This window comes from Aethalodelphis obliquidens, unplaced genomic scaffold, assembly GCF_003676395.1.
Source record: "Aethalodelphis obliquidens isolate GAN/ISIS:26980383/991018 unplaced genomic scaffold, ASM367639v1 scaffold3, whole genome shotgun sequence".
NCBI lineage: Eukaryota > Metazoa > Chordata > Mammalia > Artiodactyla > Delphinidae > Aethalodelphis > Aethalodelphis obliquidens.
Window position 1 is genome coordinate 13,509,249 of NW_020837947.1, and position 26,075 is coordinate 13,535,323.

Below are 26,075 nucleotides of genomic sequence, written 5' to 3' on the forward strand. Positions count from 1 at the left end.
GCAGGACCAACACTGCCTCCAGCTCACCTTACTCGTTCTCTGTCATCGTGGGCAAATCATTTACTTGTTAGCAGATCATGTTTTTATTTCTTATTGGGATTCTTCATCTAGTAAGTTTGTCATGAGTTTTAAAAATGAAACTATGGAGCTGATACCAAGCATTACCTTTATTAATTTAGAAGTACTAGTAGCTGTATTTTATAGAAAGATAGGCCTCCTCTGGGAGGACAGAGGACCAATTGAAAGCCATAAAACAAAGAGGGAAGCAAGGGGAGAATAGGAAGAAGAAGGGGGAGGAAGACATCACATATTTAAATGAGAAAGAATTCCCAAATACCTTTTATTGAGATGTATTTGACATACGTCCACTCTAAGATTATTTATGGTATTTTTCGCTTATACAGCCACAATGCAGTGAAAATTCTCCCTCTTCATCTCACAGAGCTACCTTGGATTTAAGATAGATACATTTATGCCACTTCTGTGCAGGAAGCTCAGTGAATATCAAGCACTAGCCATAAGCCTTTTCTGTTCTATTGAGGGATTTTCCTTAAGAGTTTGGAAGTTTCACTGGGATTTTTTATCTATCTGAAGTTGAATTTTTTGAAGATGATACTGTGGCAAAGTCCACTTAGATTTTGTAATTAATATCTGGTAAAAGAAAGGAGTGATTATATAAGTGAATGGAAAAATTTCATAATGAAGAATTGGACAACAAAGGAAAAAATAGCAGAAAACCCTGTTAATTAGGAGAGGAAAAGTAGAAAGAGAATAGCCAATATGAAACCAGCTGTGGAGAATTAATGAAAGAGAGGAATAAGTGAGATAGATGAAAATAAGAAGAATCATGGCCATGAAAGATAAGAAAATTTTGTCCAACTGGTATATAGTAGAATGGCCATTTTAAATTCTTTCAAGCAATCAAGTTAAGATTATTTATAAAGATTGGGTACAATTTGGAGTCAACAACTTGTAACCTTCAAGCAGCCTTTAGAGCCCTGTCTTGGGCTAGCACATCTTAGCCTAGGTCGGGTTTAGTGATTTACGGAAACTTCTGAGAAAGCAAAGTACTCTTTTAGACACACGTGAGTCATCATGCTTTCTTAATTGCTGCGTTAGACGTAGCATCTTGGTACGTTTCCTGTTGTATCCAGGGAAGACTTCTAAAGCACACTGATTTTTATACATGTCAGCAGATTCTCTTTATTTTGTTCAGTAATTTTAGCTGAGCCTTGTGGCGATAGGACAGGAGCGTTCTTTAGATGATTTTCTCCTTCAGGCAGTGCATCCAAGAGCATGAGAATAATTATAATGTAAGGAAAAGAACAAATGGTCTACTAGTGAGTACTTAATTTCCTTTCTTGGTTTCCAAAAGTAATGCTTTGGGAGAAACTAAATAAAATGAGGGGGACGGGAAGTTCTTGCAGGATCGTATGAGGTGCTGGATTCCGACATAAATGTGACAAGGCTGGATTCCGACATAAATGTGACTTTATGGAGATCTTCATCTCCAGGAGCTCATCATGAAGATAAAGACAATGCAGGTGTATAAACGAACAGCATTTTTTTAAAAGACAAGTAACAGATGACGGCTGGGCCAGTTCAGACTAGAGAGACATGTTCTTGCGTGAGAACCTTTGTGAATAAGTTTGTATATGACATGAGCGCTTGTCATGAGAGGGATGTTGATAGGGGAAGAGTAGCAAAGTGTGGAGCTAACAGGAGGTTAGGAAAGCACAGGGCCTCTCTGGGAAGAATGAGTCAACACGTTTGTAAGTTTGTCTACGGTTAAGGTATCAGGTAGTAGAGTTCTTGAAAATAAAGTTGGAAGGTACAAGTTGGTCTAGATAATGTAATTCATGACTGTCTTAGGTCAGCTTCTGAGGCCAGAGGGAAGATGGGTTTCAGAGTTTATGAAGTGGAATTTGATGCCATCTGGCTCACCAACATCATTTAGATGAGCAAGTGCTATCCAGATGGATGATTTAGATGAATTTTCATGAGAAAACTCCATAGCATTTACTTGTCTCAGTGGTATAGCAGTAGTATTATTTTTTACATCAAAATTTAATAATACACAGGAAATACTAAAGAATGTCACTGGAGCTCTGTAAGCCCAAAATGACCCTATCCTGAAGAAAACATTCCTGAGAGCTATGGTCCTTAATGGCCTTTAATGGAATTTTTGTCTTTGCAATTTTAAAGGTCAAAGACTGTTACTCTCCGCTCCTTTATGAGTCCCAGCAGCTGCTGTTACCGTTGGAAGAATTAGAAAAGCAGATGACGGTCTTTTATGACTCACTTGGGAAAATCGATGAAATGATGACAGTTCTTGAGCACGAGGCACAGTCAAGTGCTCTTTTTAAACAGAAACGTCAGGTAAGGAAAAGCCCCCTTCAGGAGATGGAGTTCATTTAATGCGTGTGTGATAAGACTGAGGTGCATAGGATGATAGAAGTTCAGCGACAGGACAAGAAACCTTTTTCTAGACTAGTACTGGCAACTCAAAACAGAAACACATGTCTAAAGATGAAAACCCTATCTACCATAGATAAAATAAAAATTTTATATCTCTCTCGATACTTATATATAGGTATATTTATATAGATGAAAATTTTACAGATAAATTTTAAATTGTATCTATTTAGCTATATAAAAAAATAAATAATTGCATTCCATTTCTAGCCAGTATCTATCATTTGTGTCTTACGAGATCTTTTCTTGCCTCTAGGACTAAAAGGCAATATCCTCATAAAATTGACCTCATGAAAATGACCATAAAATTCGAAATATATTTGGAGTACTAACCATTTTTCTTTGTCTTATTTTTAGTAAGCAGATCTGTATGCAGAACAGCCTCCTACTGAGTGTGCAGTTAATTCACTTATTTAGTTGGTTTATTATAAATCAACTTATGCATCAGAGGAGGGTGAAACTGATGGGTAAAAGGTTTGCCACCGTTGTCATCGAAATAGATTCATGGAAGGGAGGCAGTGTCACTTAGCAGAAAGAGCAGAGAGTATCTGACGTGAGTCAGACAGGTATTCAGATCTGATACAGCAAATTACAAAGCCTTGATTAGCTTCATTTCCTCACCTTAAAATGGGGGTGGTCGTGCCTAAGTCGAGAACTTCTCGTGGAGGTTACATTAGATATTCTATGATGTGACTAACCCATTAGAGCACATACTCTATAACCGGTGGCAACTAATATTTATTATTAGTATTATTAATGGTAAGCCAAAATGATTATACCACCAAGCCCTATTTTAATGGGTTCTCATTACATTGGATAAAAATTGTTTTTCATTTTGAAGTCACAGTGCCATTTCTTACGTTCCCAAATTGCTGTAAGTTGCCGTCAAAGAATCGTTCTATGATTAAAATTGTATTTGATATATTAATAATAATAAATATTAATAATACTTAATAAGAGTTTGCTAACATATGTTACTCTTTTATCTCCTAAATCTTCAAAAGGAAAAAGTGTATCCTTGCTCTGTTTTCCCAAAACAAAACAGAAACCTTGCTCTTAATAATTGCATCCAAGTTACCCAAACTGGTATCCAAATAACCAGTTTGAAATATTTTTTCAAAGCAATTAAGGATGTTGAAGTGCAAATGGTATAGATTCAAGTCAAAAAATGACTGCTTGCCTCGGGCTGAGCTGAATAGCTTCCATGCTGTCTAGCAAATTGCCAGGATCCTATGTTACAATCAGAGATGGAAGGGCCTGTGAGTCACCATTGCTTCTCATCTGCAAATGTGTGACAGTTGCCAAGTCTTCCCAGGCCCTTTGGTCTGCTGCCTTTTTTGTTAGGATCTGGGGTCCACCATTTTATTAATGAGGTTGATAGCTTTTGAACCTTAGGAATTCAAATGTTGTGTATTTTAGGGTACAGAATGATTTATAATCTGCTGCGTCTGACTTTCAGTAAAGTATTTATAATGTGCATTGGTATTAAATTTATTGAGTCAGATTATAACCTGTTGTGTAGATTGATTTCATAATTGTCCTTTCAATAAATTATGGGCCTATTAGTTGGAGGAATGCAGGTACTAGGCAGATAGCAATTTTGATGCTCTGTCATCCTCCGGATGTTATTAAGATGGGCATGAAATGTAAAAAAATTCAGAAAACTCAATGTGACATTTAAATGCCTCGTGTAAAAAGCACTGACTTCAGTGATTGCTTAAAATTGTGCTCTTCTGAAAAGCAATACTTCTCTGTACTTTCGATTTCACTTACTGCTGATTAAAAGCCTAAAAGCTATATAATGCAGTTCTTATTGTTTTGTAATGGTTACTCTCTTTCTTTCTTGCCCTTTTAAATACTATTGTTGTGGGTTTCCTTTCCCTGTAGGAACTGTTAGCTTGTCAAGAAAGCTGTAAGAAAGCCATGACCCAAGTTGAGAAAGGCAGTCATAGTGTTCAGAAGTTTGTGACTTTGAGCAACGTGCTAAAGCATTTTGATCAGACAAAGCTACAGAGAAAGATTGCAGATGGGCACGTTGCTTTTCAGGTAAGTTCTCTGCCTGCTTTAGAGATGTGAACTAGGGAAAATTCCAAGAAGGAGGACACGTAATCATCGCGTTTCATGTCTTCACTCTTGGTAAATGCTTCATTTACTGGTGTTTGGAAACCAATAATTTTACTTCTGCTCTCTCTAATATTAATTAATATTTAAGAGGGTTGATTATTCTCATCATAATGAAATGTATTCTTTCCATGTGTTTTTTGAAAGAAACAATACTCTTTCACAAAATGATATTTTCAATAATGAGAGATCAGTATCCCATTATGATTATCTTTTCAATCAAGAATATGGTAAAGAGAACTGGAGATTGGAAGAAACATGTGGAAACCAACAGCCGCTTGATGAAGAAGTTTGAGGAGTCTCGAGCAGAGTTGGAGAAGGTGCTGCGGATCGCTCAGGAGGGCATGGAGGAAAAGGGGAATCCAGAAGACCTCCTGAAGAGACACACCGTGAGTGCATCCCGTGTGGGCCCTTGACCTAGAGGCATGGGCAGACCATCTTTGGAGGAAAAATAAGAAGAGCATAAAGATCTAATACAGAGAAGGAGAGAGAGAAAGAGAGAGACAGAGAGAGAGAGTGGGAAGAAGAAGACAGAGGATGAGGAAGGGGCGGGGGGAAAGAGGAGGGGGGAGGGGAGGGGGGAGAAATGAGTTAGGAAGGAAGAAACTTTTTACATATGAGACCCACAGAAATGGCAGCAAAAAGAACCTCAAGAGCAGTTGATGAGCTGCCTTATAATTGGCCATTCTTAAGCCCCTGGGGTAGTAGAGAATCACGGGATAAATAATTCAGGCTCTCCAAACTACTAATTCATTATTTAACTGAAAAACTCTTTCATAACCAACGTCTTCTTTTTAAGAGATAACTTTAGGTGGATGGCTATGTCTTTGTGCTCATTTCATAAATCTACCATATCACAGTATAACCATGTCACTTGAAATTCGGTAGCTGATCTACAACTTGACCCAGTATTGTGAAGCCATCTCCTTGTTAATCATACTCATTTAAATCATGTCAGTATTGCAGATATGAGTAATCTGTTAAATGGTGTATGGAGATGATGGGCCCTCTGAGAACATATATTTTGAGTTACGTTTCCTGAAATTTCAGTGGATATTTGTATAAAACACACTCTCAGAGGATGAGTGCAATGTATTTGTGATGTGGCTGACTGGATTTAGGGTTAAGGTCTGTGACCATCCAACATCTCGTTCAAGTTTATACACCTCTACTGTGCGGTCCTTTCTTTTGAATCACTGTTGTTTCAAAATACCTCTGCACACATAATCCTGAGACTTTGTGAGACTTAGTCATGTGTATTTGTGCACATGTTGTATCTGTCTGCTTGGGCTACCATCAAAAATACACAGGCTGGGTGGCTTAAGCAACAGGGATTTATTTTCTCAGTTCTGGAAACTAGAAGTCTATGATTAGGGTACTAGCCTGGCTGTGTTCTGGTGAGGATTCTTCCTTATGTGCAGATGGTCACCTTCTCGCTGTGTCCTCACATGGCAGAGAGTAAGATCTTTAATGCCTCTCCTTATAAGGGCACTAATTCCTTCATGAGGGACCCATCTTCATGACCTCATCTAAACCTAATCACCTCCCCAAGGTCCCACCTTCAAATATCATTACCTTGCAGGTTAGGGCTTCGACATGTGAATTTGGTGGGATGGGATGGTGGCGGGGGGGGGGGGGCAACACAATTCAGTCCACAGCATGTGTGCTCATGTGTGTGCTTGGTGTGAACACAGAAATGGCTCATAATGAACCAGCAAGGTCTGGAACACGTTGCCATTAGGGAGTGAGGAGGGATTGTGAGGATTAGTCCTGGCTTCTACTCGGCTCTTCTTTTACCAGAGAGGAATGAAAACTCTATCACTGTGGGATCAAGGTTTTAAGATCTCTCATTGGCTTTCTAGAATATTCTACCAAATGTGAAAACTGCAAAGATTTTTTTCTAAAACAAAAAGCCCTAGTTGAATCAGATATGGTGATTTCTGACTCATAACTGTAGATAATTATAGTTAGTTCCTGAAAGAAAAATGGTAGTTGCCCAGAAGGTTTGAAGAGGGCAGCAGCTGGCTAAGAGGCTTGTTTAGCAGTGTGACTCCTTCACTGTCTAGTGTCTGACACTGCCTTTATCTGCCCAACACTCTTGACCACTTTCCCCCTCTCCACGCCAGGAGTTTTTCAGTCAGCTGGATCAGAGGGTGCTCAATGCTTTCCTGAAAGCTTGTGACGAGCTCACCGACATTCTCCCTGAGCAGGAGCAACAGGGCCTGCAGGAAGCCGTTAGAAAGCTCCACAAACAGTGGAAGGTGAGTCAGGACAACATGGGGGTGTCGTGTGTCTTGGATGATGGGCAAGAGCGTGAGGGTGTGAAGGTTCAATTGTTAGAGAAATTTAGAAATCAGGGAAAGTTGTCATAGTTACTTTTCCCATTGAAAAAGCTGAACTTGAATAAAACAGGATAAAATATGATAGAATTTTGTTACTCCTATTTTTAAGTAGCATCAGTTTTATCATAGTACTTACGAGTATTCTTTTTCTTTTCCTGATTATTTTTGGGGGCAGGAACATCAAGGTCTTTAACTTTTTCAGCAACATTTCTTAAACTCTTCCCATCCTAGTTATGTTAGGTATGCTACTGAAATTACAAGAAATATTTCTCATTTCAGTAGCATACCTACCATAATATCTACATTGTATATGTATTTAAGTATATGTAATTGAAGTTTTCAACGATTTTGCCATCTGGTTTAGCATGTTATGATTTGAAACATATAAATAAAAACATTGATGTTAAGGATTCAATGATGAACAAAGCATATTCCTTTTCCCCCAAAGAGCTTAGATTCCAGTAAGGGAGATGATTAGTTGCAAAATAATAAAAGTATAATATATAATAAGTCCCCCAAAATATATTGTGTAGGCAATATATTGATGAAAGCTTTGAAAGAGAGAAGTGGGTCCACATGGAGAGCAGAAAACAATGAAGCAGATAATTAGTTTTGAGCTAAGACCTTAAAGAAGCAACAGATCTGGGGGCGATGGGGACAAAGAAAGAAAGCCGGAGGGTGTGCCGGTGGGGATGCAGGGATCCACGGGGTTCAGCCTGACTGGAGTGTCGTGTGCGGGGCCTGTCCATGGAAGCCGACTTGAGAATCTGCATGTCAGGGGAAGCAGCTGCAGGAGAACAGAGACCCTTTGAAGGTGTCGTCCTTGAGGCGGACTGGAGGAAGCTGCTCGAGCAGCAGGTTCACAGTGCTGCTGTGAGGGAGTATTGAGCGGTGAATCTCATATGTACTAGAGGAAGGAGTCACGGGGTTCAGAAGATAGGCAGCTGGAACACTCTCTATCAGGTCGTGTTATTGATACTTCCTGGATTTTTTTTTTAACTTTTTTTATTTTGGCTGCGTTGGGTCTTCATTGCTGCACACGGGCTTTCTCTAGTTGCGGCGAGCGGGGGCTACTCTTGGTGGTGGTGCGCGGGCTTCTCATTGCGGTGGCTTCTCTCATTGCGGAGCACGGGCTGTAGAGTGCAGGCTCAGTAGTTGTGGCTCGTGGGCTCTAGAGTGCAGGCTCAGTAGTTGTGGTGCACGGGCTTAGTTGCTCCGCGGCATGTGAGATCTTCTGGGACTAGGGATCGAACCCCTGTCCCCTGCATTGGCAGGTGGATTCTTAACCACTGTGCCACCAGGGAAGTCCCCGGATTTCTTTTTTTTAATCTCATTAGTGTAGACTAAAAAATCAGTCCTTTGCATAGGAAAAACACAGTTAAAGAAATCCTTTTTAAAAAAATAACAAGGACCTTACTGTATAGCACAGGGAACTATAATCAATATTTTATAATAAACTATAAGGTAAAAAAATCTGAAAAAAAGAGATATATATGTATGTATAACTGAATCACTTTGCTGTACACCCGAAACTAACACAATGTTGTAAATCAACTCTGCTTCAATAAAAATTAAAAGAAAGAAATACCTTTTTACTTGCTCAATTTGAAAATTAAAAAAAATAAGATGCCTAAAGAACCAGGCTTTTTAAGATGTTTTTGCAGCCTCATATTATCATACATGTACTATGGAATAGGGACTATAATTGAAGGCTGTATTTTACTTTACGTACACACACACTTTTAAGCTCTCTAGGATATAATCTGTCCTATTCTTTCCAAAGCCCTAACTCATTTTTCTCGTCAGTTATCTCAGTGTTTTATTTTAAAGATAATCTTTTAAATCCATAGGAGACAGGTTGGCTAAAATTAAATTGTAGGACTAAAGGTAACGATGAAGCTTATGTTTGTATCAAAGAAGAATGTAAAAAGTTTCACGTTGTTCGCGTGCTGGCTTGCTCCTTTTCTCAGTGTATGCTCCGAGGAAAAGAAGACATGGCAGGTGGTCAGAGCTGTGGGCTGCTTAATCCTGGCTTTTTCACTGATTATGTTTCCTTGAGTTTCTTCCCTTGTGTAGTGAGTATAATATCTGTCCTTCCTACCTCACAGGGCTGTTGAGAAAATTTAAAGGGACACATGCTAGGAAGAGGGTATGTGGAATCAGTGTGTGATTTAAACTTAGATTCACATCGAGTTTTTCTACTTAACCCTGAGCCTCAGTGGTCTAATCTTTAAAATAGGAACATTAATACTGTGTGGGGCTATTGTTAAAGTTAAGCAGAATAATCACTGTGGAAACACACAACTAACAGCAGGCTGAAAAGATTTTCTGTGGTCCTGGTACTTGGAAAAATACAAAGCACAGCAGCCCGATGGAGACAATAGGTATTAAATCATATTGGTCCTAAAGGGACTATTTCAGGTTTCTGCCACTTCAGTTGGAAATGTACAGAAATGGTATCTTATCTTTCGGAATCGTCCCATGGCATGTAGGATCTTCAAGGAGAAGCTCCATATCATTTGCTTCACCTGAAGATCGAGGTGGAGAAGAACATGTTTTTAGCGTCTGTAGAAGAATGCAGAGCTGAGCTGGACCGAGAGACCAAGCTGGTGCCCCAGGAAGGCAGCGAAAAGATCATCAAAGAGCACAGGGTACGTCCCACACACCTGAGTGCAGCCCCTCGAAGTCACAATGTTCCTTCAAGCATAGACCTGATACTTTCATTTGGGTCTGAAAACACTCAATAGCTTAATTACTTTATACTGCTGGACTAGATGAGTATCTGCTATGAAAATTTGAAAGTCTTGTGTGGATTCTCACAGGGATTATAAAAACGTTTATTGCTCATTAGATCTTCTTCAGTGACAAGGGTCCTCATCATCTCTGTGAGAAAAGGTTACAGCTTATTGAAGACCTGTGTCTGAAACTCCCAGTCCGGGACGCTGTACGGAACACGCCTGAGACCTGTCACGTGACACTCAAGGAGCTCAGAGCTGCCATTGACAGCACCTACGCGAAGCTGGTGGAAGACCCAGACAAGTGGAAGGACTACACCAGCAGGTAGTCTTGGGGTTGTTCCCAGAGAAGGATGTAGTCTTTCCTAATTCCGTTAATTCAGACATCTTTGCAAAACAAGCCATGATGTATGTTTCATCTCACGCAAGAAAGATAATCAGATGGTACAATTGTGTTCATGCTCTGATACAGAAATGCCTCATTTAATTTAAAGAATGAGTTTCAGTCAGAAACAGGGTGAAGCACTTTACTTCCAAGTGTCCCAGATGTTGCCTCTTTGAAGCAAAATTAGGCAATCCCTTTCTCCCCGATTTCCTCACGTCCCTCAAAAGGGACATCTGCTTCTTTGGGTTTCTGTCTCACTCAGGTGGAGACACGTAAGGCCAGACCTCAGGTGGTACCTTCCCCACTCGCAGGTGCCCAGGCTCTAGGACACACCCTCCTCCACCGCCGAGGTCCATCCGCTCTGCCTTCTCGTTCCTTCAAGTGCCTGAGCACAGGGGCAGCCATTCCTGTGGAAGGGACCATTGCCGGGAAATTTGTTAATCAGTTTGCTAATCAATCGAATGAAATCTGTTAACCAGTTTTCTAATCAGTTGATTGTTAAATTTCCATAAGTAAATTCAAAATAGAAAATGTATTCTAACCATGGGGATATTTTCTCCCTTTAATAAGAAAATACCTGTGTTATTTCAGAATTTCTGAGTTCTCCTCTTGGATATCTGCAAAGGAGACCCAGTTGAAGGGGATTAAGAACAAGGCCATCGATACTGCCAACAACGGAGAGGTTAAATGTGCTGTAGAGGTAAGTTCTGGGCCATTTTTTGTTATTAGAAAATATCCATGAATAAAAAAATAATGATAACAGTCTAACTGACGTTTTCTTTCTGTAAAGAAATTAACTTCCTGAAAATTGTCTTAAAACAAGTTTTCTCCTGGTACTGTGGAGAACTGCAGGGGTTTTTTTCTATGGAATCATGTTAGCTTTGAGATTTAGTCATGCTCAGTGGTGCCTCTAATGCATCGTTAGCTAATGGGGAACCCTGAGAGGAAAATTGCATGCATGGGTGTACAACACAGCAGAGATTTAAGAACTGTCATAGAAAACAAGAACCCTAGAGGTTTTTATACATTTTCAGCTACTCAAAAGACAGGTTATAGAAAATCAGGGAATTGGGCAAGGTCTCTAAGCATCATTTCTATGTCACTTTCAGCCTGGATTGGGTCAGCCTCTGTGAGCGTGAGTACCGCCTGATAAACCCAGCCAGGGCAGCAGAACCTCAGGCCTGATAAACCCAGCCGGGGCAGCAGAACCTCAGGCCCGAACCCAGCCAGGGCAGCAGAACCTCAGGCCCGAGCCCAGTTTGCATTCTGTGAACGGCACACGGCAATACTCTCCCTCTTGGGTTGGCTCTTGGTTTTGTACACGCATGCTGTGGTGAACATTCTTTCTCTTTCAGCATTTTGCACCCTTGCAAGTCACAGAGTTGCTGTTAATGAGAATTTATTTCCTTTCTATTCCTATCCTCTGATTTCCATTTTTTCCTGTTAAATTTATAATCCCCTTAAATGCTAACGGTACTCAACGATATCATGCTACACCTGTAGAAGCATATTTAGATTTGCTATTGGTTGCTGTTATAGTACCAAAACAATTCACATCTTAGAATGAAGAAATCACTTGCTTCTAAAACCAACCATTTTCCTCCATATGCATTTGCCCTGTAAGACCCTCTTGTAGCAGTTGGAGGCCCACAGCTCTCATCTACCCAAAGCTGGTGTAGGAGGGAGAGGCTGCCCCAATCACCATTGCCCTGGTCCCTAGACCTACAAGGGCTGCGGCCCGGAGTCTTTCTGGCATCGTCTTGGCCAGTCAGCTCTCCCTTCCTGGATTACAGCTGAGCTCCTGTCTGTGCTTCTTTCTGTCTAGGGTATTAACTTCCAAAAATTAACCAAAATGAGGCATAAAATATGAGTTAATGAAGTTAAAATAAATCTTTAGGGCATCTATTATAATATTCAACAAGTAAATTCTTCAAGAGAAATCCACTAATTTAAAAAAGGACGCTTTCTTTTTTTTTTCTTCAAAAAAATACTACGTTCCTTCCAGCTCACAGAAAATAAGGTGACAAAGTATATAATTCCCAATTTCACATATTCTTCTACAGTACTTTTAGAAGCATCTTTGTTGTGATCAAGGAAATATATAGACATCTAATTTTGGAGGTAATTTTTTGGCACAGAGAGTACTGATTTTACACATTGGGTATTGGAGTTGGGGAAACATTTCTTTCTAGCACTTGTAGACTTTGTTAAAGATGTGAACAAAAAGTGAAATAAGCAGGCATTCTCTTGGTGAGTGAATGCCTGGCTCTCCTACCTCCACCTGACAAACCTTCTTAGGTTGAGTACTTTCTTGCTGGAAAGTTATGATTCACAGTTGTATTTTGTACATCAAAGGTGTTCTTTCATTCCAGGAGATCAGAAATGGTGTTACCAAAAAAGGCGAGACTCTCAGCTGGCTGAAATCCAGGCTTAAAATTTTGATTGAAGTCTCTTCTGAGAATGAAGCCCAAAAGCAAGGAGACGAGCTGGCAAAATTATCTAGTTCCTTCAAGGCTCTTGGGACTTTGCTGTCAGAGGTAAAGCATTTACTCCTCCTCTAAATGGACAGCTCGGGGTGAAGAATCTGGAAGGTTCCTTTGGGTTGCAGTTTAACAAGTAATTTTATAAAGAATGTGTAGTTTAAACAGAATAGCTCAGATACTTATGCATATGAAGATTGGTGGGGAAGATGGGCAGGATGTTTGCTTTATAGTCTGTGACGTTATTGGATGTTAGTTCAGGTTAACTATCTATATTTAAAGTACAAAGCTTATAGATCCACACTTTGACTCTTACTAAAAGCATTCTTTCATGGTCAGTTTGAGGTTAAGAACCCAGGCTTGAGAGTCAAACGATCCGAGTTCTAGAGCTTAACTCTGATACCCCATTTCCTACGTAACCATGAGCTTGTCATTTAACATCTCTGGACCTTGATTTATACAGGGCTAAAAATACTTACCCAAAAGGTGGTGTCAAGAATTGAATGCAATGATGTATGTAAAGCAGTTAGTACAGTGCCTGGAACATAGTAAATAACTGATAGCTAGTAATAATAAAATATTCATGTTGAGTCAGCAGGCCAGTAAAGTCTCTTTCAGGCAAGATCTACTCATTTTAAACTTGATATACATTTCAGTGTTTATAGTCCTTTGTAGATTATACAAACCCATCTACTCCATTTCTAGTAGGGCCACGTCTACCCTTGAAAGAATATTTTTACTGACCAGGTTATCTTACGAATCTGATGAGTTTGTACACGGGAAGATAATGTAAGAATGTAAAGTATAATAAATAGTTATCAGGATTTCTTGAAATCATTTATAAGCTAGCATGGAAAAATGATCACTTGGATGACAAAGTTCCCTGATTCTGAAAGATCTGAAATTCTCTACAGAAAATTAGATGTCCCTAATCTAACAGTTTGATCGATTGATTTTTCATGAAAATCTAGGTTGAAAAGATGTTAAGCAACTTTGGAGACTGTGTCCGGTACAAAGAAATAGTCAAGAGTTCCCTTGAAGAGTTAATGACTGGCTCTAAGGAAGTCCAGGAAGAAGCTGAGAAGATCTTGGACACTGAAAATTTGTTTGAAGCACAGCAACTACTCTTTCATCACCAGGTAGGATGCCTGTTTACTTCAGTGCATTTATGCAAAGTTGTTTAGTTACTGAGAACCAGAGAGATGGAGAGTAAGTCTATCCACTGACTGGAGGGGGGAAGATGGGGAGCTTGGGAGGCAACGCAGATGAATAGTTAAAAAAAACTTGGCACTTCTGTCCGCTCTGTGAAACACTAAATATTTTAGAACATCTTGCAAGATAAATTCTCAGCCAGAGCGATTTGATGATACCAAAAAGTTTGAGGAATATTGTGGAAGAAAAGTTGATTTTGCTATGAAAACCTTCATAAAATTGTCCTTTGCTAAATTGCTAAATTGTCCTTTTCATAACAGAGAAGGAAAGCATAAACAAACTTTCATATTTGAGATCGCTGTTCTTTTATTATGTTGCAATCTTTGCTGTTCAATTTACAACTTTGAATACATCCTGGTTTGGGAAATTATAAATTAACATGTACCAGTCCTTTCTGAAGAGTGTGCTCCTACAAAGGATTAGAACCGGAACTAAAGAAATTCTGGTACATATGTTGATAATTAACAGTTTTAATCAGCTTTACTTGTCAAACTCAACATAAGTGGAAGGATGATTTTCAAATTAATCTAATGACAGAATTTTAGCTAACTTAATATGTAAGAAAATGTTAGCTAATTTTATATGTAATAATATATCAAAATGGAAGTTGCATTAAAAGTATATATAAAACAGCAGCCTTTAGGCTTTATAGATTTACTTAGTAATTATAAAAAGGCTGTGAGTCCAAAAGAAAATAATGCTTAGTGTTATATTGTTCTCAATCACTGTAAGTGTTGTTTGGGTTTCCGTTTACTTTAAATCAGAGAAATATGAGATTATAGATATTTACATTAATATTTAAAAACTCTTCACATTTCTTGGACCAGGTGCTTGGCTATATGGGTGTGTTTACTTTGTGAAAATTCATAAGCTGTGTTTTGAGATTTGTGTGCCATTCTGTGTGTACATTATACTTCAATAAAAAGTTTATTTTAAAACATATCTTTCCCCAAATATCTCAGACTATTAATCATTCTGAATATACCCTGGAATTAAATCTCTTCATATTAGCATTTTTAAAGCATGGATGATTTTCAAAAATTGGAGTTGGGACTTCGTGTTTTTAGGCAGAATATAGTTCTTTAAGGAGAATTATGTCAAATGAATAGTTCTGCCAAATTCCATCTGTAGTATTGCACGAAATATTAAATGTTATCTAAATTAGCACACAATTAAAACACTCTGGCCAAATTAATTATGCTGTTTCCCATTAAAAACATAAAATATTTATAAATGATGCCCATCTTTGATTACTATAGAGCCTTCATTACCATCTTAACTATTCATCCTAAGTTTAAAATGCAGTTTGGGCCCCTGCTGCGGGAGATTGTACCTTTCCGTAACTATTAAAGTGTGGGTGTTTATGTCCCTGCCTGGGTGCTTAGACAGTTAATATTTCTATCCATCTGTTGAACAAATGCTTCCAGCAAAAGACAAAGAGGATCAATGCAAAGAAGAGGGATGTGCAGCAGCAGATCGCACAGGCTCGGCAGGGAGAAGGTGGGCTGCCTGGCCGAGTCCAAGAGGAGCTGCAGAAGCTAGAGAGCACCCTGGACAACGTGGAGCACAGCCGGGAGAAGCAGGAGCGCCGCATCCAGGTAGGAGACCGGAAGTTACGTCATGGCCTGTATTAACTTCTGGGTCACAGGTTACACATGTCCTACTAGCAGGAGCAAAGGTTTATTGTTCCCGCCTCTGAGGCACCCGCATTCCATTAAACACTTACATGAGTTATCTCTTTTAATCACAGCATCAGCCTTGTGAGATAGGTACTGTAATTAGCACATTTTCCAAGTGTGGATGCTTAAAAACAAAGAGAGGATTTTCCCTGAAATCACAGAGCAGTGATCAATTGTAAAGCCAGGATTTTTTTTTTTTTTTTTTGCGACGCGGGCCTCTCACTGTTGTGGCCTCTCCCTTTGCAGAGCACAGGCTCCGGACACGCAGGCTCAGCGGCCGTGGCTCACGGGCCCAGCCGCTCCGTGGCATGTGGGATCTTCCCGGACCGGGGCACAAACCCGTGTCCCCTGCATCGGCAGGCAGACCCTCAACCACTGCGCCACCAGGGAAGTCCCGTAAAGCCAGGATTTTAATCCACACTTGTCTGAATCCAGAAATTGATGTTGGATTATTTCACTTTTCTGGACAGTCCAGCAGTCACACCTTTATGGTTTATTGTGTCCTTAACACATTAACTTAAAAAAGTTCTTGGATTTTTTATTTCCCCCTGCTCACCGCCTGCTGCACTTCCTTCTCTCTCTCTCTCTTTCATCCTTCCTTTTTTTTTTTTTTTTGAGAGACATTGGGAGGGTTTCTTTCTTTTGTCCCTTATCTACAGTTAAGTAATATCCTAAGATTCGTAGAACTTTACAGAAGATAAAAAAAACTCAGACTCTTAGGCCATACATCCTCTTTTGGTAGATGAATTGAGAGTCAAAAGGGGAATTCTTATAGAAGACATTAAAATCATTTTTATTCTGTGTAATTGTTTGACATTTGAACTGAAAGTTAACTGGAAGTTAATAGCCTGACAAATGAATGGAAATGTGCCAATATTTTGTGATACATTCTGATAATTCATAACATCATATGTTATTTATTTTTTCTAATTTAGGTCACATTAAGAAAATGGGAGAGATTTGAAACAAACAAAGAGACAGTGGTCAGATACCTTTTTCAAACAGGTTCCAGCCACGAGCGCTTCTTGAGTTTTAGCAGTTTGGAAAGCTTATCTTCAGAATTGGAACAGACAAAGGTATATTGGCAAGACCACATAGTCCCTTGGTACCCATTATTCCCAAGAAAAACTGTGTTTCATTTCATTACTTATTATAATTATTTAATCAATTTTTATTGTTTACTTATGATTCACTCTTCAACACATTGGTCAGGTTGCTCTGGGGAATGAAAACATAAATAAGACTGAAACATCAAGATGTTTTCATTAAAGTGGGAAATAGTTTCCTAATAGATGGATAAATTTCTAAAACATCTTTCTGAAGTCAGTGATATTTTGAACTGAAACTCGAAGGGCAGGTAAGACATAGAAAAGCAGAGTTTGGGGCAGAAAACCAGCATTCCTGTAATGGGAAACGCCATGAAGTATAAAAGTGTGAGAAATGGGGATTCTCTGCTATAAAGCAGAAAAGGGGAGTGAAGTTGCAAAGGAAAGTTGGGCCACATCACAAAGACTCTTGAAGGCCTAAAGCGTTACTCTCTAGGCTACGTGGAACCATTAGAGGTTTGTAAGAAGGAGAGTCACATGAGCAGAGCTGTCCTTTAGGGAGATGAGTTTCTTAAGCAGGTGTAGAACATTGAAAGCATAGAAGTCTGGAGTCATGGGTTCTAGTTATAAAGTTATTGCATGCGTACATGAATAGGAACATGAATTAGGGTAATGGAGATGGCAATGGAGTTATTGGGACAGATGTAAAAGAGACAAAGGGAAGGAAAAAAGCATGATACCCAAGGTTCTGAGCCTGACGGAGACAATGGGAGCGAGACAGGAAATTGGAGTAGCTGTTAATTGGGGAAGATGAACAACTGCGTTTTGAACATATTGAGTTTGATGTCCAGTGGGACATCCAAGAGATAATATTTAGTAGGTGTGCTTGGTAAGCTCAACCCTGTAAGCTCAAACACCTTGGACACTCAGAGCAGACCAGTAAATTTGTGCGAATCATTTAGAGTTGTACAGGCCCCTTTGGTTCCTATTGCATATGTTTTGGGTTTATAGAAAGACTGAATTAGTGTAGAAATGTGTTTGTCAATGTATAAGAAAGAACATTCTTACATCCATCCTTTCATAACCTTTAGCAAGGAAACCCCTGTGCTTCTGTTTTCTCACCAGTAGAAGGCTTCTGTGTCTCTTGTCCTGTAAATTTGTCACTACTTCTCCTGTTATTAACTCACTGAGGAGTTTGAAGTTTTATAAGGCCACAGAATCTTTCAGTTCTGTATGATTTTCATCAGCCATTTAAATAGAAATTATTTATTTTTAATTTTAATTATTTTACGTATTAAAAATGTATCAGGTATCTTTTATAAATACAAACACATATATTGTGTGAATTAACACATGGGTGTTCCTCCTGGGTTCCGTCCAGAGTTTCTGATACCCTGCGGCTCCAACTGCTTTGAATTGGTTTGCCAGCTATAGATGAAACAAATGTTGTCTTTTTGTCTTATTTTTAAAATTCTCCTTAGCCAATAACCTTGCATACTTTGGGATTGATTTAATGATGTGAGCTAGCAATTATTGAACATACACTATTTGCTGATCTAATCATTTGATGTTTATCATCTTCTTTAATCACCAAAATAATCCTTAGAGATTATTAATTAATTAATTAATTAATTATTAATCCTTAGAGATTATTACCATTATTAATCATGTGGTATAAATGAGGAAATATAAGGTACAAAGTTGTTACTGAATTTATCCAAGATCTCAGGATTACTAACTGGTGAGGTTGGGATGCAAACCCAAGAGGTCTGAGTCTAGAGCTCATAACCTCAGCCTCCATATTATATTTTCATGAAAAAACTGAGTTACTTCACTAATTGTTGATATACACTGCTGCACAAGCATATGTCATCTGGAATAATTGTTCTCTGTTTCTCTGCTTCCTTGACATTGTTAATATAGCCTTCATGCCTGTTGTAACCCTTGAGTAGTTGTGCTGAGGAACTTGAGGGCTTTCTGTCTGCCAGTGTGTGTTTATAGCAATATCATGTTTAATCTTCACAGTATGGTTTTACTGATGAGATGAAAATTCAGAGAGTGGTGTGACTCAAGGTCCCACAGCTAGTTTGTGTGTGAAGGTCAGAGCCAAGTTTCAACTCTAGACCTGTCTGATGCCACAGTCCATTCTTTGCAGCTGCACCCTGCTGCCACTCGTATGTCTTCTTAGGACATAGAGATAAAGCCTTACAACATTATTCTAGTTTTGTTTAATTTGGTTTTTATCAACGTCATTCTGTTCTTCGGATTCCTCTGCATTGTGCTTTCCCCATACGTAGCTCCCACAAAAGGCTCTCAGATTGAATGTATATAAGCATTTTCAAACATAACTCTACTTTCTCCATGTGTTTTCCTGGGTTCAGGGAAACACTAGGGGGAAAAAACACTTTTATGCTTCTTGTTTTATTCATGGGGTTCTGCTGTGATTCACAGATTTCACAACTGAATCTACAATGACAGTAAGTTCACATATAGTGATAGTAGATGCTTCTAACCACAGAATTTAATATTGTGACATTAGTACATACTGTATTTTAGGATATTATAAATCTCTCAACCATAAGGAAGATGTACTTACTCATTTTTATTCTTTCAAATTGCAGGGTACTTCTCTGAAGTAATGTTGATCTTTCTATGAGGACGTTAAATCTTTCAAACATGAAGATGAAGTAGTATTATGTAGTAACTATCTTATATGGTGTTAGGTAATGATTTTGAGAGATGCTCTGTAGGAAAAGGTGGCTATCAGGAGTCTGACTTTTAAAAATTATTTACACTACTTATTTAGGAGAGAGCAGTTTATGATCAAAATTTGAAGCTCCTCTGATATAATCCAGGAGAAGAAATGAGACCCTAAGTTACTTTTTTTCCACTCAGGATTGTCTCTGGCTTTACCTTTTCTAATTCAATATTCAATATATTTACCTGACAAAGTTGAGATAACTAAAATTTACCAGTGCCTCAAATATATGAAATTAATTTTTGAATTAAGGTGATTCACTATTATTGAAAATCAGTGTGTGAACTTTATATACCATTTTATCCTCAATTTTATGTGAAGGTAGTAAAAAAAAAAGTGATAATAGGTATGCCAGAGTGCCGGGCACTTAAAAATGAAATTGCTCATGAAATGTTAACAGTAAACTTTTGAGAAAAGTATTACTATCTGCGTTTTATGTGAAAGAGCCTGAAAAGTAATTTGCCAAAGACGAACAACTGGTAATTAGCAAATCAGGAACCCTAGTCCAGGTTTGAGTAGTTCAAAACTTATCTTCTTTCCCTCGTGTTGTATATGGATATATAGTAAACAAGATTTAACAGCATTAAGATCAGTTTATAGCTCTTTTCAGAGAACTAGTTAACAAAATGTTTTTTTAAAGATCAGTGATACTCTGTGTTGACTAAGATATCCTTCAATTAAATAAACAAGTATTTATATTCACTGGCCTAGAAATCTGTTATCTTTATGACTGAAAAAAAAATCACTAATGATCATTGCCCAACTGGCCTGTAATAAACTAACATATGTGTAGACAAGTTAATTACTATAATGTGGCTCAGAATTCTAAACAGAAAACCCAAACCGGGAGACAATGGAGTACACATTTTTTTGAGAATTGTTGGATAACTATGAAAGTAGTTCTCCAACTATGAAGGTCTGGTTGTGGTTTCACTTATATAAAATGAAAATAATTTAACAAAGTGTCTATTTTGGCCATAATGAAAAAAAGTCTGTTTTATTGCTAAGAATATTATATGCCAACATTCTTATATGTTTGAATCTATCTATCTATCCATCTATTCTGGGAGGAGACTACAGTATGTGCAGTTTATCTGAGAGCAGAGTTTAATAGAAGATGCTGTTCTAACAATTATAATATCTTTTTTAGGAGTTTTCTAAACGAACAGAAGGTATTGCAGTCCAGGCTGAGAATCTTGTGAAGGAAGCTTCAGAGATCCCACTTGGGCCCAAGAATAAGCGGCTGCTTCAACGGCAGGCCAAGTCAATCCAAGAACAAGTCAAAAAATTAGAAGACACACTTGAAGAAGAGTATGTGCTTGACAAGTCCTAAACTTTCTTCTCTGAGATAAAGTTTCATACACTCTTTCCTGTATATTGTATTCAAAACATTCTTTTAAAATCTCCAAGTGTCCGTGTATTTCAGCATGTGTTGAGGAAGCAACTTAAATTCAAAAGAAAGTATCACCAATAGAGAATCCAACATCTGTAACAGAGCAGAAAAATATAAGTGATGTGGTTTTTGCATCGTAAACGGATTCTGTTCATGAGAAAGCCATATCTATAAAATTTCAGTGGCCTTTGTACACTGGAGAAGGGAATCTCAAAAAAGAACCAATATTTAAGATCATTTTTTTACTGTATTATTCTGCTGTCACCAGTTAGAGGGAAGGGTAGATTTTTGGTTGCGTAGATTCTAGGCCTAAATACATATGGCCTAGACCAAGCACCTTCAACTCCAAGAAGCTCACAGAGCTTGCTTACAGTGCCTCAATGTTCAAATTGTCACTGATTGTACACTATTTCCAAAAATTAATTTCAAAAATATATTTTATTTTTAAACATTTAGTGTTTAAATATCTAAAAAGAAAGAAAATAGTTTGGCCTATGGTATCCTGTTATGTACAAGATAGACACACACAAAAATTTGGAGGGGATAAACATATGACCAATGTTCCTCAAAATAATATGGCTGAATGGTTCTTTTTTAAAGATTATTTAGTGGCAAATCACCAACATGTATTGTTTTTAAGGTATAGGACATAATTTCTAGATGAGTATTAAAATGTAAAATTTGTTTTTAATACTATTAACACCTTATAATTAATGTTGTACCTGTGTCTAAACTTTAAAATTTATTAAATAATTTATTTAAAGTAAATTGTGACTTAAACCTTTAAATATTATCTCAAGGTAGAAATAGTAAAACTTAGAGTTTATCAGAAAGGAAGTTATTTCCATTAGAAATATCCACTTGAATCTTTATTTCATTAAAAAAATTGAAATATAATAGAGCTTGAATTAACTGTACTGATGAGAGCACAGACTCATCCAGGGTATACATTTGAGGCTGCAGTATTATTGAATTTGACAATCAATGATGCCATTGTATTTTCCTTGATGTCTTCAAGTGCCTTTTGGTAAACAGGGAAATTCCTTCTTTTTTTTTTAACCCAAGGACTTAACAGTTCAATGATATACTCTTAGTTTCCCAGTCTTTTTCTAAACTGAAAGCCATAATCACCTGGTTATATATGCATAACTATCCCATGGCTATATGTGCATAACTAATACAAACTGGGAACCTATAATTGAAATTTTATTCACTAGATTTATTACAAATAAGTCCCAAGTTGTCTAAAAGCAGTTAGGGTGCTCATGTACAAGAATTTATAAAGTCTTTTAGAATCAAGATCATACAGACATCTAAGAATAGCTGAAATTGTTATAGATAATAGATTGCAGCCTCCACTCTAATAACAGAAACAGTTCCTGCACGGCAGCATGGGATTCAGATTACAAGCGTTATCTTGCTTCATAAAGATGTATTTTATAAAGATCTCTGAGTATAAAGCATCACTGCAGTATCTCTCCTCTAAGAGCCAAAGGGCCACGTTGACAAAAGTAGGACTGTTAAAAAAACTGTGTGCACTGGAATCTAGGTGAGAAGTTTACTAAAATAAGTCTGGCAACTCTGTTCGCATGCACAGTTTAACAAGATTATGCCTGGATTCAAACCCTTTGGACCCAGCAATATTTTGTTCAAAGCACAGTTCCATCCATAACATAGCTTAGTGCTACCTCATTCTCAGAAGAGACAGGAATACTTGAGGACTGACTAACTCAGATCAAATGTGCATTTTTTTCCCCTGTTCTAATAGTTTCAGCTTTGATGTGGTCACAGATGTCTTCACTATCTTTTCACCTGGTGATTTAAAGGAAAATGTATTGTTTTTCTCTATTAAGATACTGCATTTTATTTACTTAATTTGGTTAATTTTAGTATTAAAACCATGGAAATGGTGAAAAACAAGTGGAATCATTTTGGCACTAATTTTGAGACCCTGTCCGTCTGGATAACTGAGAAAGAAAAAGAACTCAATGACTTGGAAACTTCGTCATCTGCCATGGACACACAAATCAACCAAATTAAGGTGACCTGCTCACAAGTTACATTTATAATCCATGTCTAGGTTTTAAGAGCACCTTTCTTACATTTCATCAAATGCTGTTTGTCCCCAGAACAAATCTGTCATTGCTATGTGACTCTATTAAAATTAACTTCACACAAAATGCTGAGCTAAAAGGTCTTGATTGACACTGGGCAACACTTAACAGATGGAATTATGTATTAATATTGTCTGGCTTATGCATTCAAAGTCATTATTGTGTGCAATATCATTAAAATGTTTTTATGGTTACATTATTCTTTTCCTTGATTTTGAATTAACCCCATTAGAGTGCCCTGTTGATGGATTTATACGCCATGAAATGTGTTCATCGTCTACAACCTTATTTTTAAGAACTATTCTAAATGTCTAGCTCAAGTATCGGTGGCATTTACCCTCACCAGCCACAAGGAGGGGTTGGAGAAATTACTTTCTTCACGTTGAAGCAATCAGATTCCATCGATCCAATGCTGGCATTTATGATGCCCTTGGGGGCATGGACTGAGACGCTCTGATATGTTATCCTCCAGTTCTAAAATGACCAAGTACATAGACTGTCATCGTCCATTTCATTCAAGTAGCTTAAGAAAAAAAATGGGCTGAAAGAAAGGAATTCTGAATGTTCATTTCTCTTTCTTTTATGCTATTTTTACACATTTTCACAGTTCAACCGCTTCTTTTTCTAACTCAGCTCAATTTTTTTGGAGTGGGAAAACCCTTTGCCATTTCATTCGATTAAATATAGTAAAATGAATACCAAGGTGAGGGAATGTTTCACATTACGACTCAGAACAAGTCATTGCCATGTGCACAGTGGGAGGATGCAATATTGTTTAGCTAAGATTACAAGCTGTGCAGATTGCCTATCACACATCTTCTGCAGTCAAGGATACATGGAGTCTGGTGTATGCAGTCTAGCTTATGTCTTGTGTGATATACTAGGCAAAACAGATGCCCAGCCATTAAAGAATGAAATATGTTTAATCTTTAAAACTGTTTTTAAAAGTTGCCGTTTAATTCTAAGAAAACAAAGAATAGCGCATTTAAATAGTTTTGTCTCGACATTCTTCCTTCAGAAATTTTTGACATACACCCTTGAACTTGTTTATCCTTCCTCTAATTCATTTTTCTATTTTCTTAAACCTTAATTCCAGAACTTCTGAAATATGTCAGTGATCAAATGTCATCACATTGCTTTTAAGAAACAAAATGATTATAAGTATTTTATTTTTAAGTATATAAACATTCAGTTGTGGATTTCCATGCCGTCAGGCTGAAATACATTTTAATATTCCAATATGGCACTTTGAAAACTATCTAAAAATGAATATGAGTAGCAGGAAAAATATATTTGCTAGAAATAAGCAAAGATAGAGTTGAATACACTGCACTGTGGAGTTGAGGCTCATAGGTTCACTTTCTATTTCCAAACAGAAGATTACATTATAGGAAATATTCAAAATATGTTAACACTTGTCATAGTGTTTTCACTTCAAACTCTTAGGATTAAAATTAATGAAGCATTTGAGTGTTGTTGTGAAGATACTTACCTATAAGCCCATTTTTGTTCTTTATTACATGCTATTCCAAATTGACTAATTTCTTATTTCTAATTGATAACTCACAAATGATAAGAACATACACTGGGTTCATCTTCCATCTTCTCTTCGTGGATTGGAAATTTTTTCTGCCACAATCCAACAATATAATTATATAGTTTGCATCTATGAATTTGTTAATGGCATATATTACTCTAAGAACTAAGAACTTTGATCTTAACTAAGATGGTTTCACTGAGGTGTTGGAAGCACCTAGAACAACTATTAGCACATAAAAAACTCAAAATACATTTGTTGAATTATGAGTAATTTTTCCAAAAACAATCATCTTAAAAAACAGCAAAACAAAGAAAGATTGTATTAATGCTCAAACAACAAATATCTATCAGATATACCACTATAGTCATGAATATGAAAAATAAAAACAAACAGCTGATGTGTAACTGGCACTAATCTGATGCCAGCTATTTCCAAGAGTCTTATCTAAACAGAAGTTATTTCTGACTCTGTTGTCTCATCTAGACAGAAGTCACACATTTATTTTTTCTAGGGTAACAGTATTTTCTATTTAAATTATTTGAAACTGAGACTTGTCTGAATTTTTGGCTTTATTTTGATTGAATGGTTTGGCTCTTTTTCTCAGAGAAACAGTTTTTCTTCTCTTATAAATAAATAAACCTCTGTTTATAAGAGGCCCCCCCAACACACGCGCACGCACACGCACACGCATGTGCCCACTTTCAGTACTTTTCTTGGGTTGGCTAATAGTAAAATGTCCTCCTGCCCCAAATGGAAATCATAGTCTGTAGGCTCCTTACTGTAGAGTCTGCAGCTAGTGAATACAGTGGTGGTTCCCCAAGTGGATTTTCTGGGTCAGCAGCAGTGCATCACCCGGGAAGCTGTCAGAGCTGCGAAGTGGGCCCTGCCTGAGACCCAGGGAGTCTGACTCCCTGAGGTTGGAGCCAGGAGACCCTAATGTATTCCAAATTTGGAAACCATTGGCATAAAGTATAGGTGATAAATATGAAAAGACTGGGTTTAGGTAGGAGCAGAATCAGAAAAGCTTTTAGTTTGGTAAAATATGAAATAGTCAGCTTCATTTTAGGAAAATTAAATGAATGCCAATGTTAGCATTCCTATGCGTTTGGGAACATACTACTTCCCAGACCAGTTGGTCAAAACTCTTGACTCATAGGATAAGCAGAGAATTCTCTGTACCTTCAGAGAGACTGTAAGAGTTCCAGGGACATGTTCTTGCTTCACTGTGAGCAGGGGTGGCCTTTTCTCCTTATTCTCCATCCAGCGAGTATGACCACCACCAGTTTGTATTTTTCAGACATTGTCTGCATACCTATCCTCCCCAAACGAGGTCAGGAAACACATGGTGTTTGTTTGTAGCTAGCTGCTTTCTAATGGTGCAAGTATGTTGAAATGTCAGTTAAGGAAAAATTCTGCTGATTTTCTCTCTCTGCAGATGATTATATCATTTCAGGAAGGCAGACTTGCTCAGCCTCCATTGTCATTTTTCTTGTTTTAAATATTAGGTCACGATTCAGGAAATAGAAAATAAGATCAGCAGCATTACAGGACTAGAAGAAGCAGCTCAGTCTTTTGCTCAATTTATTACCACTGGAGAATCTGCTCGAATCAAAGCCAAGTTAACACAGATAATAAGATACTGGGAAGAACTCCGAGAACATGCACAGAGTCTGGAAGGAACAATCCTGGGACATTTATCTCAGCAGCAAAAGTTTGAAGAGAATCTTAAAAAGGTAACAATTGGTCCTTGCATGCTAAAGTTACCTATTTCACATTGCATTTTATCAATTGTCCA

The 26,075-nt window shown here is 37.8% G+C and overlaps 1 protein-coding gene across 1 annotated transcript in view; it reads left to right on the plus strand.

Moving 5' to 3' along the window:
* SYNE1 (spectrin repeat containing nuclear envelope protein 1) overlaps positions 1-26,075 on the plus strand; it is a 462,280-nt gene that overhangs the window by 159,011 nt on the left and 277,194 nt on the right. Inside the window, exons 20-33 of the mRNA XM_027083161.1 lie at positions 2,206-2,379; positions 4,363-4,521; positions 4,821-4,985; positions 6,723-6,857; positions 9,431-9,589; positions 9,790-9,998; positions 10,650-10,758; positions 12,431-12,595; positions 13,510-13,677; positions 15,178-15,348; positions 16,365-16,505; positions 20,384-20,544; positions 22,517-22,667; positions 25,786-26,013. Of these exons, the coding sequence (XP_026938962.1) occupies positions 2,206-2,379; positions 4,363-4,521; positions 4,821-4,985; positions 6,723-6,857; positions 9,431-9,589; positions 9,790-9,998; positions 10,650-10,758; positions 12,431-12,595; positions 13,510-13,677; positions 15,178-15,348; positions 16,365-16,505; positions 20,384-20,544; positions 22,517-22,667; positions 25,786-26,013 (2,295 nt within the window). The remainder of the gene's footprint in view (positions 1-2,205; positions 2,380-4,362; positions 4,522-4,820; positions 4,986-6,722; positions 6,858-9,430; positions 9,590-9,789; positions 9,999-10,649; positions 10,759-12,430; positions 12,596-13,509; positions 13,678-15,177; positions 15,349-16,364; positions 16,506-20,383; positions 20,545-22,516; positions 22,668-25,785; positions 26,014-26,075) is intronic.